Below are 17348 nucleotides of genomic sequence, written 5' to 3'. Positions count from 1 at the left end.
TACAGGGTTCCTGTTGAACAGAATGTAGACCCCCCTCCTGACCTGAGGGTTCCATAACAGAATGGACTACCCCTCCTACCTGACTATAACAGAATGTAGACTACCCCTCTGCTACCTGACCACAGGGTTCCTGTATAACAGAATGTAGACTACCCCCTCCTACCTGACCACAGGGTTCCCATATAACAGAATATAGACTCCCCCTCCTACCTGACTATAACAGAATGTAGACTACCCCCTCCTACCTGACTATAACAGAATGTAGACTACCCCTCTCCTACCTGACCACAGGGTTCCCGTATAACAGAATGTAGACTACCCCCTCCTACCTGACCACAGGGTTCCTGTTGAACAGAATGTAGACTACCCCCTCCTACCTGACCACAGGGTTCCCGTATAACAGAATGTAGACTACCCCCTCCTACCTGACTATAACAGAACGTAGACTACCCCTCCTACCTGACCACAGGGTTCCCGTATAACAGAATGTAGACTACCCCCTCCTACCTGACTATAACAGAATGTAGACTACCCCTCCTACCTGACCACAGGGTTCCTGTTGAACAAAATGTAGACACCCCTCCTACCTGACTATAACAGAATGTAGACCCCCTCCTACCTGACCACAGGGTTCCTGTATAACAGAATATAGACTCCCCCTCCTACCTGACTATAACAGAATGTAGACTACCCCCTCATACCTGACCACAGGGTTCCTGTATAACAGAATGTAGACTATCCCCTCCTACCTGACCACAGGGTTCCCATATAACAGAATGTAGACTCCCCCTCCTACCTGACTATAACAGAATGTAGACTACCCCCTCCTACCTGACTATAACAGAATGTAGACCCCCTCCTACCTGACTATAACAGAATGTAGACTACCCCCTCCTACCTGACTATAACAGAATGTAGACCCCCTCCTACCTGACTATAACAGAATGTAGACTACCCCTCTCCTACCTGACCACAGGGTTCCCGTTGAACAGAATGTAGACGCCTGCTTCCTTGTTGTTATAAATCTGGTTGCTCCGGATGGAACCCCTCCCGTTGCCAAGGACCACGATGCCGGAACGCAAACCGCTGTGTATTCTGTTACACTGAGTGGGTGAGACGCAGAGAGAGACCGAGAGAGACAGAGACAGAGAGAGAGAGAGAGAGAGACCGAGAGAGAGAGAGAGACGGACACAGAGAGAGACAGACACAGACACAGAGAGAGACAGACACGGAGAGAGAGAGAGAGAGAGAGAGAGAGAGAGAGACACAGAGAGAGACGGGCAGAGAGAGAGAGAGAGAGAGAGAGTTGTTATTTTAGATCACCATGTCCTGTACAGATATGATTTGACACCCATTTGACAAGTTGCTGTGTAGAGAGGAAAATGCCACAGTTCACTAGTGAGACGAACAGGACAGATATGATGACATCAGAGACGACCAGGACAGATATGATGACATCAGAGATTAACAGGACAGATATGATGACATCAGAGATTAACAGGACAGATATGATGACATCAGAGACGACCAGGACAGATATGACATGACATTAACAGGACAGATATGATGACATCAGAGAACAGGACAGATATGATGACAGGACAGACAGATGTGATGACATCAGAGATGTGAAATAGAATGAATAGAACTACCAGGATGATGGGGTCCGCCCCCTTGCGGATGTCGAGCCCCGCCTCCCCGTTGGAGTGGATGTTGTTGTCAGCGATCAGACCCTGAGACGACAGACGCAGGAACACGCCCGACGCACGACACTCACACACCTCATTACGGAGCATCACAATCTGGAACACACACACACACACACACACACACACACACACACACACACACACACACACACACACACACACACACACACACACACACACACACACACACACACACACACACACACACACACACACACACACACCAATGAGATACACATTGCCAAGAGTGTGCAAAGCTGTCATCAAGGCAAAGAGTGGCTATTTGAAGAATCTCAAATCTAAAATATATTTTGATTTGTTTAACATTATTTTGGTTACTACATGATTCCATATGTGTTATTTCATAGTTCTGATGTCTTCACTATTATTCTACAATGTAGAAAACCCCTGGAATGACTATGGGGTCTAAACCTTTGGCCGGTAGTGTACATTACTATCTAAAACACATTCAGTTAAAGGAGGATATATACATCAACCAACCAACCCATCAATCAATCAACAAACCAACCAATCAACCAATCAACAAACCAACCAACCAACCCACCAACCAATCAATCAACCAACCCACCAACCAATCAATCAACCAACCCACCAACCAATCAATCAACCAACCCACCAACCAATCAACCAACCAACCCACAAACCAATCAACCAACCAACCAACCCATCAATCAATCAACCCATCAATCAATCAACCAACCCATCAATCAACCAACCCATCAACCAACCAACCCATCAACCAATCAACAAACCCATCAATCAACCAACCAACCAACCCATCAACCAATCAACCCATCAACCAATCAACCCATCAATCAACAAACCAACCCATTAACCAATCAACCAACCCATCAACCAATCAACCAACCCATCAATCAACCAACCAACCAACCCATCAATCAACCAACCAACAAACCAACCCATCAACCAACCAACCCATCAACAAACCAACCCATCAATCAACCAACCCATCAACCAATCAACCAACCCATCAATCAACCAACCAACCAACCCATCAACAAACCAACCCATCAACCAACCAACCCATCAACAAACCAACCCATCAACCAACCAACCCACCCATCAATCAACCAACCAACCAACCCATCAACAAACCAACCCATCAACCAACCAACCCATCAACAAACCAACCCACCAACCAATCAACCAACCAACCCATCAATCAACCAACCAACCAACCCATCAACCAACCAAACCATCAATCAACCAAACCATCAATCAACCAACCAACCCATCAATCAACCAACCCATCAATCAACCAACCCATCAATCAATCAACCCATCAATCAACAAACCAACCCAAACCATCAACAAACCAACCCATCAATCAACCAACCCATCAATCAATCAACCCATCAACAAACCAACCCATCAATCAATCAACAAACCAACCCATCAATCAATCAACAAACCAACCCATCAATCAACCAACCAACCAACCCATCAACCATCAACCAACCAACCCATCAATCAATCAACCCATCAACCAACCAACCAACCCATCAATCAACCAACCCATCAATCAACCAACCAACCAACCCATCAATCAATCAACCCATCAACCAACCAACCAACCCATCAATCAACCAACCCATCAATCAACCAACCAACCCATCAATCAACCAACCAACCAACCCATCAATCAACCAACCCATCAATCAACCAACCAACCAACCCATCAATCAATGAACCAACCAACCCATCAACCCATCAATCAACAAACCAACCCATCAATCAATCAACAAACCAACCCAAACCATCAACAAACCAACCCATCAATCAACCAACCCTTCAATCGATCAACGCATCAATCAATCAACCCATCAACCAACCAACCCATCAATCAATCAACCAACCAACCAACCCATCAACCAACCAACCCATCAATCAACCAACCCATCAACCCATCAACCAACCAACCAACCCATCAATCAATCAACCAACCCATCAATCAACCAACCAACCCATCAATCAATCAACCAACCCATCAACCCATCAATCAACCAACCCATCAATCAACCAACCAACCAACCCATCAATCAATCAACCAACCAACCCATCAACCCATCAATCAACAAACCAACCCATCAATCAATCAACAAACCAACCCATCAACCAACCAACCCTTCAATCGATCAACGCATCAATCAATCAAACAACCAACCAACCCATCAATCAATCAAACAACCAACCAACCCATCAATCAACCAACCCATCAATCAACCAACCATCCCATCAATCAATCAACCAACCCATCAATCAATCAACCCATCAATCAACCAACCAATCAATCAACCATCCAATCAACCAACCCATCAATCAACCAACCAACCAATCAATCAACCATCCAATCAACCAACCCATCAATCAATCAACAAACCAACCCAAACCATCAACAAACCAACCCATCAATCAACCAACCCTTCAATCGATCAACGCATCAATCAATCAACCCATCAACCAACCAACCCATCAATCAATCAACCAACCAACCAACCAACCCATCAATCAATCAATCAATCCAACCCATCAACCCATCAACCAACCAACCAACCCATCAATCAACCAACCCATCAACCAACCAACCCATCAATCAATCAACCAACCAACCCATCAACCCATCAATCAACCAACCCATCAATCAACCAACCAACCCATCAATCAATCAACCAACCAACCCATCAACCCTTCAATCAACAAACCAACCCATCAATCAATCAACAAACCAACCCATCAACCAACCAACCCATCAATCAACCAACCATCCCATCAATCAATCAACCAACCCATCAATCAATCAACCCATCAATCAACCAACCAACCAATCAATCAACCATCCAATCAATCAACCCATCAACCAATCAACCAACCCATCAATCAATCAACCCATCAATCAACCAACCATCCAATCAATCAACCCATTAATCAATCAATCAATCAACCCATCAACCAATCAACCAACACATCAATCAATCAACCCATCAATCAACCAACCAACCCATCAACCAACCAACCAACCCATCAACCCATCAATCAACCAACCCATCAATCAACCAACCAACCAACCCATCAATCAATCAACCAACCAACCCATCAACCCATCAATCAACCAATCAACCAACCCATCAATCAATCAACCCATCAATCAACCAACCATCCAATCAATCAACCCATTAATCAATCAATCAATCAACCCATCAACCAATCAACCAACCCATCAATCAATCAACCCATCAATCAATCAACCAACCCATCAATCAATCAACCAACCCATCAATCAACCAACCCATCAACCAACCAACCCATCAACCCATCAATCAATCAACCCATCAATCAACCAACCCATCAATCAACCAACCATCCAATCAATCAACCCATTAATCAATCAATCAATCAACCCATCAACCAATCAACCAACCCATCAATCAATCAACCCATCAATCAACCAACCAACCCATCAACCAACCAACCAACCAACCCATCAACCAACCAACCAACCAACCCATCAATCAACCAACCAACCAACCAACCAACCCATCAATCAATCAACCAACCAACCCATCAACCCATCAATCAACAAACCAACCCATCAATCAACCAACCAACCAATCAATCAACCATCCAATCAACCAACCCATCAATCAACCAACCAACCAACCCATCAATCAATCAACCAACCAACCCATCAATCAATCAACCAACCAACCCATCAATCAATCAACCAACCAACCCATCAACTATCAACCAACCAATCAACAAACCAACCCATCAATCAATCAACAAACCAACCCAAACCATCAACAAACCAACCCATCAATCAACCAACCCTTCAATCGATCAACGCATCAATCAATCAACCCATCAACCAACCAACCCATCAATCAATCAACCAACCAACCAACCCATCAATCAACCAACCCATCAACCAACCAACCAACCCATCAACCAACCAACCCATCAATCAACCAACCCATCAATCAACCAACCCATCAATCAACCAACCCATCAACCCATCAACCAACCAACCAACCCATCAATCAATCAACCAACCAACCCATCAACCCATCAATCAACCAACCCATCAATCAACCAACCAACCAACCCATCAACCCATCAATCAACCAACCCATCAATCAACCAACCCATCAATCAATCAACCAACCCATCAATCAACCAACCCATCAACCAACCAACCCATCAACCCATCAATCAATCAACCCATCAATCAATCAACCCATCAATCAACCAACCATCCAATCAATCAACCCATTAATCAATCAATCAATCAACCCATCAACCAATCAACCAACCCATCAATCAATCAACCCATCAATCAACCAACCCATCAATCAACCAACCAACCCATCAACCAACCAACCCATCAACCCACCAACCCATCAACCCATCAATCAACCAACCAACCAACCCATCAATCAATCAACCAACCAACCCATCAACCCATCAATCAACAAACCAACCCATCAATCAATCAACAAACCAACCCATCAACCAACCAACCCTTCAATCGATCAACGCATCAATCAATCAAACAACCAACCAACCCATCAATCAACCAACCCATCAATCAACCAACCATCCCATCAATCAATCAACCAACCCATCAATCAATCAACCCATCAATCAACCAACCAACCAATCAATCAACCATCCAATCAACCAACCCATCAATCAACCAACCAACCCATCAACTATCAACCAACCAATCAACAAACCAACCCATCAATCAATCAACAAACCAACCCCATCAACAAACCAACCCATCAACCAATCAACAAACCAACCCAAACCATCAACAAACCAACCCATCAACCAATCAACAAACCAACCCAAACCATCAACAAACCAACCCAAACCATCAACAAACCAACCCATCAATCAACCAACCCTTCAATCGATCAACGCATCAATCAATCAACCCATCAACCAACCAACCCATCAATCAATCAACCAACCAACCAACCCATCAATCAACCAACCCATCAACCCATCAACCCATCAACCAACCAACCCACCAATCAATCAACCAACCCATCAACCCACCAACCCATCAATCAACCAACCAACCAACCCATCAATCAATCAACCAACCAACCCATCAACCCATCAATCAACAAACCAACCCATCAATCAATCAACAAACCAACCCATCAACCAACCAACCCATCAATCAACCAACCATCCCATCAATCAACCATCCAATCAATCAACCCATCAATCAATCAACCAACCCATCAATCAATCAACCCATCAATCAACCAACCATCCAATCAATCAACCCATTAATCAATCAATCAATCAACCCATCAACCAATCAACAAACCCATCAATCAATCAACCCATCAATCAACCAACCCATCAATCAACCAACCCATCAACCAACCAACCAACCCATCAACCCATCAATCAACCAACCCATCAATCAACCAACCCATCAACCAACCAACCCATCAACCCATCAATCAATCAACCCATCAATCAATCAACCCATCAATCAACCAACCATCCAATCAATCAACCCATTAATCAATCAATCAATCAACCCATCAACCAATCAACCAACCCATCAATCAATCAACCAACCCATCAATCAACCAACCCATCAACCCATCAATCAATCAAACAACCAACCAACCAACCCATCATATCAATCAACCAACCCATCATATCAGATCGGCAGCCCTATCTGGTTACCGTGGCGTTCTGGATGCAGCGCACGGCATAGGTCAGCCCCCGGAACACGTTTCCTTCCAACCTGGCGTTTCCGTGGTTACACACGTGCACACCGCCCTTGCCGTCCCGAAACAGGCAGCGCCTCAGCACGCACCCCTGCACCGTCTCGATCAGCGCCTGGGCCCCGGGGTCGCGTTGGAGCTCCTCGGTTAGGGTTCGGACTTCAGGGGTCAGCGAGGTGAAGTCGGAGGAGTCGTCCTGGTTGGGTCTGAGGAGATGAGAGAGGCCGTGGTGACTGTGGGCCAGTCTGTAGTTTAGACCGTTGTTGCCTTGTCCTGAACCTTCCTCTCCTTTTCCCTCCTCCTCTTCCTCTTCCTCGTCACTAGGAGCGCTGCCGCTCCAGCCGTCCTCAATCACAGTATCCTGACACACTCCTTCCTCCCCTCCTCCTCCTCCTCCTCTCCTCCTGCTCTCCGTTTCTCCTTTGCTCCAGTCCTCCAGGGTGATGGTCGCCCCAGGGGGCTGTGTGGCTCCTGAATGCCCGTCCAAGGTGTCCCCAGCTGGGCTACCGCTCCCAGGCGAGGTCCAGGATGTGGTGATTCGGGCCAGCGAGGCCAAGTGTTTACAGGCCCAGTTCCGCTCCATCACTGGAGCGCCATCAACCGTCACGGACGCCGAATCACTTCCTGAGAAATCACAGCTATCCAACAGGCTGAGGGCCACGCCCAGGAAGTGGGTGGAGCTTCCCTGAGAGAATGAGCAGAAGCGGGCGTGGCAGGTTCCTGGCCCTCGGATCTGCAGCTGAGCTCCCTCGAAATTACAGTTGTCCAACTGGACATGACCTGACGACGTCTGGTGGAGGGAGAGGGGAGAGGGCAGGAGGAGGAAGGAGGAGGTAGAGGGCAGGAGGGAGAGGGAGGAGGTAGAGGGCAGGAGGAGGAAGGAGGAGGTAGAGGGCAGGAGGGAGAGGGAGGAGGTAGAGGGCAGAGGTAGAGGGGAGAGGGCAGGAGGATGTAGAGGGCAGGAGGTAGAGGGCAGGAGGAGGAGGGAGGATGTAGAGGGCAGGAGGTAGAGGGCAGGAGGATGTAGAGGGCAGGAGGTAGAGGGCAGGAGGATGTAGAGGGCAGGAGGAGGGCAGGAGGATGTAGAGGGCAGGAGGATGTAGAGGGCAGGAGGTGGAGGGAGGATGTAGAGGGCAGGAGGATGTAGAGGGAGGATGTAGAGGGCAGGAGGATGTAGAGGGCAGGAGGATGTAGAGGGCAGGAGGATGTAGAGGGCAGGAGGATGTAGAGGGCAGGAGGATGTAGAGGGCAGGAGGTAGAGGGCAGGAGGATGTAGAGGGCAGGAGGATGTAGAGGGCAGGAGGATGTAGAGGGCAGGAGGATGTAGAGGGCAGGAGGATGTAGAGGGCAGGAGGTAGAGGGCAGGAGGATGTAGAGGGTAGGAGGTAGAGGGCAGGAGGATGTAGAGGGCAGGAGGATGTAGAGGGCAGGAGGAGGAGGGCAGGAGGATGTAGAGGGCAGGAGGAGGTGGAGGGCAGGATGTAGAGGGCAGGAGGATGTAGAGGGCAGGAGGATGTAGAGGGCAGGAGGATATAGAGGGCAGGAGGATGTAGAGGGCAGGAGGATGTAGAGGGCAGGAGGTGGAGGGAGGATGTAGAGGGCAGGAGGTGGAGGGAGGATGTAGAGGGCAGGAGGAGGTAGAGGGCAGGAGGGAGTAGAGGGCAGGAGGATGTAGAGGGCAGGAGGATGTAGAGGGCAGGAGGTAGAGGGCAGGAGGGAGTAGAGGGCAGGAGGATGTAGAGGGCAGGAGGATGTAGAGGGCAGGAGGATGTAGAGGGCAGGAGGATGTAGAGGGTAGGAGGTAGAGGGCAGGAGGGAGAGGGAGGAGGTAGAGGGCAGGAGGTAGAGGGCAGGAAGAGGTAGAGGGCAGGAGGATGTAGAGGGCAGGAGGATGTAGAGGGCAGGAGGATGTAGAGGGCAGGAGGATGTAGAGGGCAGGAGGATGTAGAGGGCAGGAGGATGTAGAGGGCAGGAGGAGGAGGGAGGATGTAGAGGGTAGGAGGATGTAGAGGGCAGGAGGATGTAGAGGGCAGGAGGTAGAGGGCAGGAGGAGGAGGAGGAGGATGTAGAGGGTAGGAGGATGTAGAGGGCAGGAGGATGTAGAGGGCAGGAGGATGTAGAGGGCAGGAGAATGTAGAGGGCAGGAGGTAGAGGGCAGGAGGATGTAGAGGGTAGGAGGTGGAGGGAGGAGGTAGAGGGTAGGAGGTGGAGGGAGGAGGTAGAGGGTAGGAGGGAGAGGGAGGAGGTAGAGGGCAGGAGGGAGAGGGAGGATGTAGAGGGTAGGAGGTGGAGGGAGGAGGTAGAGGGTAGGAGGGAGAGGGGAGAGGGAAGGAGGATGTAGAGGGCAGGAGGTAGAGGGCAGGAGGAGGAGGGAGGATGTAGAGGGTAGGAGGTGGAGGGAGGATGTAGAGGGTAGGAGGGGAGGGGGAGGATGTAGAGGGTAGGAGGGAGAGGGAGGATGTAGAGGGCAGGAGGATGTAGAGGGCAGGAGGAGGAGGGAGGAGGTAGAGGGTAGGAGGGAGAGGGAGGAGGTAGAGGGTAGGAGGATGTAGAGGGTAGGAGGTGGAGGGCAGGAGGGAGTAGAGGGTAGGAGGGAGAGGGCAGGAGGTAGACGGTAGGAGGGAGAGGGAGGAGGTAGAGGGCAGGAGGATGAAGGAGGAGGTAGAGGGTAGGAGGGAGAGGGAGGAGGTAGAGGGCAGGAGGAGGAAGGAGGAGGTAGAGGGCAGGAGGGAGAGGGAGGAGGTAGAGGGCAGGAGGAGGAAGGAGGAGGTAGAGGGCAGGAGGGCAAAGGAGGAGGTAGAGGGTAGGAGGGAGATGGAGGAGGTAGAGGGCAGGAGGAGGAGGGAGGAGGTAGAGGGCAGGAGGGGGAAGGAGGAGGTAGAGGGCAGGAGGAGGAGGGAGGAGGTAGAGGGCAGGAGGAGGTATAGGGCAGGAGGGAGAGCGAGGAGGTAGAGGGCAGGAGGAGGTAGAGGGCAGGAGGAGGAGGGAGTAGGTAGAGGGCAGGAGGAGGAGGGAGGAGGTAGAGGGCAGGAGTAGGAGGGAGGAGGTAGAGGGCAGGAGGGAGAGCGATGAGGTAGAGGGCAGGAGGAGGAGGTAGAGGGCAGGAGGAAGAGAGAGGAGGTAGAGTGTAGGAGGAGGAAGGAGGAGGTAGAAGGCAGGAGGAGGGAGGAGGTAGAGGGCAGGAGGAGGAGGGAGTAGGTAGAGGGCAGGAGGGAGAGCGAGGAGGTAGAGGGCAGGAGGAGGTAGAGGGCAGGAGGGAGAGCAAGGAGGTAGAGGGTAGGAGGGGGAAGGAGGAGGTAGAGGGCAGGAGGAGGAGGGAGGAGGTAGAGGGCAGGAGGAGGTATAGGGCAGGAGGGAGAGCGAGGAGGTAGAGGGCAGGAGGAGGTAGAGGGCAGGAGGAGGAGGGAGTAGGTAGAGGGCAGGAGGAGGAGGGAGGAGGTAGAGGGCAGGAGTAGGAGGGAGGAGGTAGAGGGCAGGAGGGAGAGCGATGAGGTAGAGGGCAGGAGGAGGAGGTAGAGGGCAGGAGGAAGAGCGAGGAGGTAGAGTGTAGGAGGAGGAAGGAGGAGGTAGAAGGCAGGAGGAGGGAGGAGGTAGAGGGGCAGGAGGAGGAGGGAGTAGGTAGAGGGCAGGAGGGAGAGCGAGGAGGTAGAGGGCAGGAGGAGGTAGAGGGCAGGAGGGAGAGCAAGGAGGTAGAGGGTAGGAGTGGGAGGGAGGAGGTAGAGGGCAGGAGGAGGTAGAGTGCAGGAGGAGGAGGAGGGAGGAGGTAGAAGGCAGGAGGAGGTAGGGAGGAGGGAGAGGCACTGTCACATGTTCAGTTGTAAAAGGGTTTTCTAAATGTGATCTGATTGGATGTACCTTGTATAGGGAGAGGAGGGAGATCTAAATGTGATCTGATTGGACGTACCTTGTATACAATGTGATCTGATTGGACGTACCTTGTATACAATGTGATCTGATTGGGCGTACCTTGTATAGGGAGAGGGAGGTGGGAGATCTAAATGTGATCTGATTGGACGTACCTTGTATAGGGAGAGGAGATCTAAATGTGATCTGATTGGACGTACCTTGTATACAATGTGATCTGATTGGACGTACCTTGTATACAACGGAGGAGAACCATGCAGGCATGAAGACCAGGTTGGACAGCCTGGCTGTGGGACACTGCTGCTCCAGACTGACCAGGAGAGCCACATCCCCCAGCCTCCCTAACCCCACCACCTCCACAGGCACCTGGCAGGGTCAAAGGTCAATATTTTCATCTATCAAATTGCAGATCTTATTACAATACATGATACTAAAATATATTAACAGACACTAATATATTAACAGATATTAACTTATATTAACAGATATTAACAGGCATTAATATACTAATATATTAACAGATACTAACTTATACTAACAGATATTAACAGATATTAACAGATATTAACAGACACTAGCAGATACTAACAGATACTAACAGATATTAACAGATATTAACAGATATTAACAGATACTAACAGATATTAACATATATTGATAGATACTAACAGATACTAACAGGCATTAACAGATACTAACAGGTACTAACAGGTATTAACAGATACTAACAGATACTAACAGATACTAACAGATACTAACAGACATTAACAGATACTAACAGATACTAACAGATACTAACAGATATTAACAGACATTAAGATACTAATATATTAACAGATACTAACAGATACTAACAGACATTAACAGATATTAACAGATACTAACAGATATTAACAGATACTAACAGATACTAACAGATATTAACAGATACTAACTTATACTAACAGATATTAACAGATATTAACAGATATTAATCAATCAATCAATCAATCAGTAAGTCTCCTTTAACTAGACATTGCATCATCAAGACAACAGCAGCCAATCAGTAAGTCTCCTTTAACTAGACATTGCATCATCAAGACAACAGCAGCCAATCAGTTAAGTCACCTTCAGCACCAACTCTGCCTGCTCCTCATACACCCCGGGGTGCAGTACCACCCGGTCGTACGACCCAGCGACCCCCAACGCCTCCCTCAGCGTCTCCAGCTCCAGCCCCGACCCCACCTGCCACACCCTCCTCTCCTTCCTCCGGCGGAACAGGTGGAGGCAGGCGGAGGGCTGGAGCTCAGGGTGGGCGTGGCGGGACCAGGTACGACTGGCGATGGCGTGCTGCCTCAGGGCTTCTCTCCAGGATGAGGGCTCCAGGTGGGGCCGGCTGTGTGGGGGACAGTCAGAGAGACACACGGGGGTTAGAGAATGTCAACGAGGACCTTTCGTAGTTCAGAGAACGTCCATCTCCACTTCAGTACCTGGGCCAGTTGGGGTGTCGAGGACACTCGGGCAGGCCCAGGCAGAGCTGTCTCCAACGGGTGTTATCCAGGGAGAGGATCAGCTCTCTCCAGGCCCTGCACACCAGGCTGCAACGGCCCAGCTCTGGGAGGGGGAGGTAGGCCAGGACCACACGCCACACCTCCACTGGGAGGTTGACACCTCTACCTCCGCTGCTGCTACTGCTTCCCCTGCTGCCCAGTGACATGGCTCTGATAGGGAGGCACCTGGGGACAGGAGACACACAGACAGACAGACTGGGTTAGTTTAGACCAGACACACAGACAGACTGGGTTAGTTTAGACTAGACACACAGACATACTGGGTTAGTTTAGACTAGACACACAGACAGACTGGGTTAGTTTAGACTAGACACACAGACAGACTGGGTTAGTTTAGACTAGACACACAGACAGACAGGGTTAGTTTAGACTAGACACACAGACAGACAGGGTTAGTTTAGACTAGACACACAGACAGACAGACAGACAGGGTTAGTTTAAACTAGACACACAGACAGACTGGGTTAGTTTAGACTAGACAGACAGACTGGGTTAGTTTAGACTAGACACACAGACAGACTGGGTTAGTTTAAACTAGACACACAGACAGACAGACAGACAGACAGACAGACAGACAGACAGACAGACAGACAGACAGACAGACAGACAGACTGACAGACTAGACACACAGACAGACTGGGTTAGTTTAGACTAGACACACAGACAGACAGACAGACAGACAGACAGACAGACAGACAGACTGGGTTAGTTTAGACTAGGGTTAGTTTAGACTAGACACACAGACAGACTGGGTTAGTTTAGACTAGACACACAGACATACTGGGTTAGTTTAGACTAGACACACAGACAGACTGGGTTAGTTTAGACTAGACACACAGACAGACTGGGTTAGTTTAGACTAGACACACAGACAGACAGGGTTAGTTTAGACTAGACACACAGACAGACAGACAGACAGGGTTAGTTTAAACTAGACACAGACAGACTGGGTTAGTTTAGACTAGACAGACAGACTGGGTTAGTTTAGACTAGACACACAGACAGACTGGGTTAGTTTAGACTAGACACACAGACAGACTGGGTTAGTTTAGACTAGACACACAGACAGACAGGGTTAGTTTAAACTAGACACACAGACAGACTGGGTTAGTTTAGACTAGACACACAGACAGACTGGGTTAGTTTAGACTAGACACACAGACAGACAGACTGGGTTAGTTTAGACTAGACACACAGACAGACAGACTGGGTTAGTTTAGACTAGACACACAGACAGACTGGGTTAGTTTAGACTAGACACACAGACAGACAGACTGGGTTAGTTTAGACTAGACACACAGACAGACAGACTGGGTTAGTTTAGACTAGACACACAGACAGACAGACTGGGTTAGTTTAGACTAGACACACAGACAGACTGGGTTAGTTTAGACTAGACACACAAACAGACTGGGTTAGTTTAGACTAGACACACAGACAGAATGGGTTAGTTTAGACTAGACACACAGACAGACTGGGTTAGTTTAGACTAGACACACAGACAGACAGGGTTAGTTTAGACTAGACACACAGACAGACTGGGTTAGTTTAGACTAGACACACAGACAGACAGGGTTAGTTTAGACTAGACACACAAACAGACTGGGTTAGTTTAGACTAGACACACAGACAGACTGGGTTAGTTTAGACTAGACACACAAACAGACTGGGTTAGTTTAGACAAGACACACAGACAGAATGGGTTAGTTTAGACTAGACACACAGACAGACTGGGTTAGTTTAGACTAGACACACAGACAGACAGGGTTAGTTTAGACAGACAGACAGACAGACAGACAGACAGACAGACAGACAGACAGACAGACAGACAGACAGACAGACAGACAGACTGGGTTAGTTTAGACTAGACACACAGACAGACAGACAGGGTTAGTTTAGACTAGACACACAGACAGACAGACTGGGTTAGTTTAGACTAGACACACAGACAGACTGGGTTAGTTTAGACTAGACACACAAACAGACTGGGTTAGTTTAGACTAGACAGACAGACAGACAGACAGACAGACAGACAGACAGACAGACAGACAGACAGACAGACAGACAGACAGACAGACAGACAGACAGACAGACAGACAGACAGACAGACAGACAGACAAGGCCTATAGACAGACAGACAGACAGACAGACTAGGACTACAGACAGACAGACAGACAGAGCCTATAAACAGACAAACAGACAGACAGACTAGGACTACAGACAGACAGACAGGGTCTATAGACAGACAGACAGACAGACAGACAGACAGACAGACAGACAGACAGACAGACAGACAGACAGACAGACAGACAGACAGACAGACAGACAGACAGACAGACAGACAGACAGACAGACAGACAAGGCCTATAGACAGACAGACAGACAGACTAGGACTACAGACAGACAGACAGACAGAGCCTATAAACAGACAAACAGACAGACAGGGTCTATAGACAGACAGACAGACAGACAGACAGACAGACAGACAGACAGACAGACAGACAGACAGACAGACAGACAGACAGACAGACAGACAGACAGGGCCTATAAACTGTGACGGCCCTGAATTTTTCTGAACCGTCTCAGTGCAGCTCCTTCCAATAGGGCACTTTCCCTTTAATTCCCAATTAAATAGCCAGTATCAGCTGCGCAAAAGTGGGGGTTGTGATGGAGACGTGCATGAGGATGTGTTCAACCCTCAGTTCCGAAGCTTCTCTATTCCGTTGTTTTGTTGCCGTTAAACGTGTGTTTTGTTGCCTAATAGAGTTTACCCAGGATCGGATCCACTCTTTGCGTCCCTGGACTACACCTCTCCGTTCTTCGTGGCCTTTCTCCGCTGGAGATCTATTGGCGGATTGGATTGTCTGACTGACCGACTGACTACCACCTTTTTGTATACGGTATTTCATTTGTTTGGATGTGATGTATACTGTGATTTGTGTAGTTAGTGGTAGTTGAGGACTTAATTAAGAGTTGATCCGCTTTAAGGTTCTGTGGTAAAGTAATTGTTATATTGATTGTATGTTTAATACTGGGTTTACGCTACACGAACGAACGGACAAACATCGCGTGACAAAAGTCACTTGAGTTCACTGAACTCCTTTACCGACTCTTTTTAGGCCCGAGGTACAGACATTTCTGGAGGAACCAGAACTCATTGTGATATTATTATATATGTGTGTAATCATTGTTGTTGCTAATACAACCCACGCAACAGAATATAATTGTTTTTGAAGACTTTTCAATGTTTTAAGGGTTTATGAAAAGTTTATTTCCATCCTGACAGGGCATACGTCCTTTGTAACAGACTAGGACCAGATGGGACTCATTCCCACCCAAACTAAAAGGAGAAACAATGTTTTCTCTGGTAGGCACAACCTACCTGGCACCCCTATAAATAATAACCTCAAGTCAAAACCGTTACAAAACAGACAAACAGACTAGGACTACAGACAGACAGACAGAGCCTATAAACAGACAAACAGACAGGGCCTATAAACAGATAAACAGACAGACAGACAGGGTCTATAGACAGACAGACAGGGTTAGTTTAGACCAGACAGACAGACAGACAGGGTTAGTTTAGACCAGACAGACAGACAGACAGACAGACAGACAGACAGACAGACAGACAGACAGACAGACAGACAGACAGACAGACAGACAGACAGACAGACAGACAGACAGACAGACAGACAGACAGACAGGGTTAGTTTAGACTAGACACACAGACAGACAGACAGACTGGGTTAGTTTAGACTAGACACACAGACAGACAGACAGACTGGGTTAGTTTAGACTAGACACACAGACAGACTGGGTTAGTTTAGACTAGACACACAAACAGACTGGGTTAGTTTAGACTAGACAGACAGACAGACAGACAGACAGACAGACAGACAGACAGACAGACAGACAGACAGACAGACAGACAGACAGACAGACAGACAGACAGACAGACAGACAGACAGACAGACAGACAGACAGACAGACAGACAGACAGACAGACAGACAGACAGACAGACAGACAGACAGACAGACAGACAGACAGACAGACAGACAGACAGACAGACAGACAGACAGACAGACAGACAGACAGACAGACAGACAGACAGACAGACAGACAGACAGACAGACAGACAGACAGACAGACAGACAGACAGACAGACAGACAGACAGACAGACAGACAGACAGACAGACAGACAGACAGACAGACAGACAGACAGGGTTAGTTTAGACTAGACACACAGACAGACTGGGTTAGTTTAGACTAGACACACAGACAGACAGACAGACTGGGTTAGTTTAGACTAGACACACAGACAGACAGACAGACTGGGTTAGTTTAGACTAGACACACAGACAGACTGGGTTAGTTTAGACTAGACACACAAACAGACTGGGTTAGTTTAGACTAGACAGACAGACA

General features: G+C 48.3%; 1 protein-coding gene across 1 annotated transcript; it reads right to left on the bottom strand.

Annotated features, from left to right (window-relative positions):
* Window positions 1-966: 966 nt before the first annotated feature.
* Window positions 967-13083, bottom strand: LOC124020552 (F-box only protein 10-like; the record flags this gene model as incomplete). Its single annotated transcript, XM_046335787.1, is given in 6 exon segments — window positions 967-1103; window positions 1653-1802; window positions 7464-8294; window positions 11600-11734; window positions 12476-12743; window positions 12838-13083. Coding segments are annotated over 6 exon segments (1748 nt in total), but the record flags the coding sequence as incomplete, so codon positions are not given.
* Between the last annotated feature and the right edge of the window lie 4265 nt (window positions 13084-17348).

The sequence above is a fragment of the Oncorhynchus gorbuscha genome, unplaced genomic scaffold (genome assembly GCF_021184085.1).
Source record: "Oncorhynchus gorbuscha isolate QuinsamMale2020 ecotype Even-year unplaced genomic scaffold, OgorEven_v1.0 Un_scaffold_854, whole genome shotgun sequence".
Classification (NCBI taxonomy): domain Eukaryota; kingdom Metazoa; phylum Chordata; class Actinopteri; order Salmoniformes; family Salmonidae; genus Oncorhynchus; species Oncorhynchus gorbuscha.
Note: the sequence above shows the minus strand (reverse complement) of the source record. Positions and strands in the feature narration are given on the sequence as shown.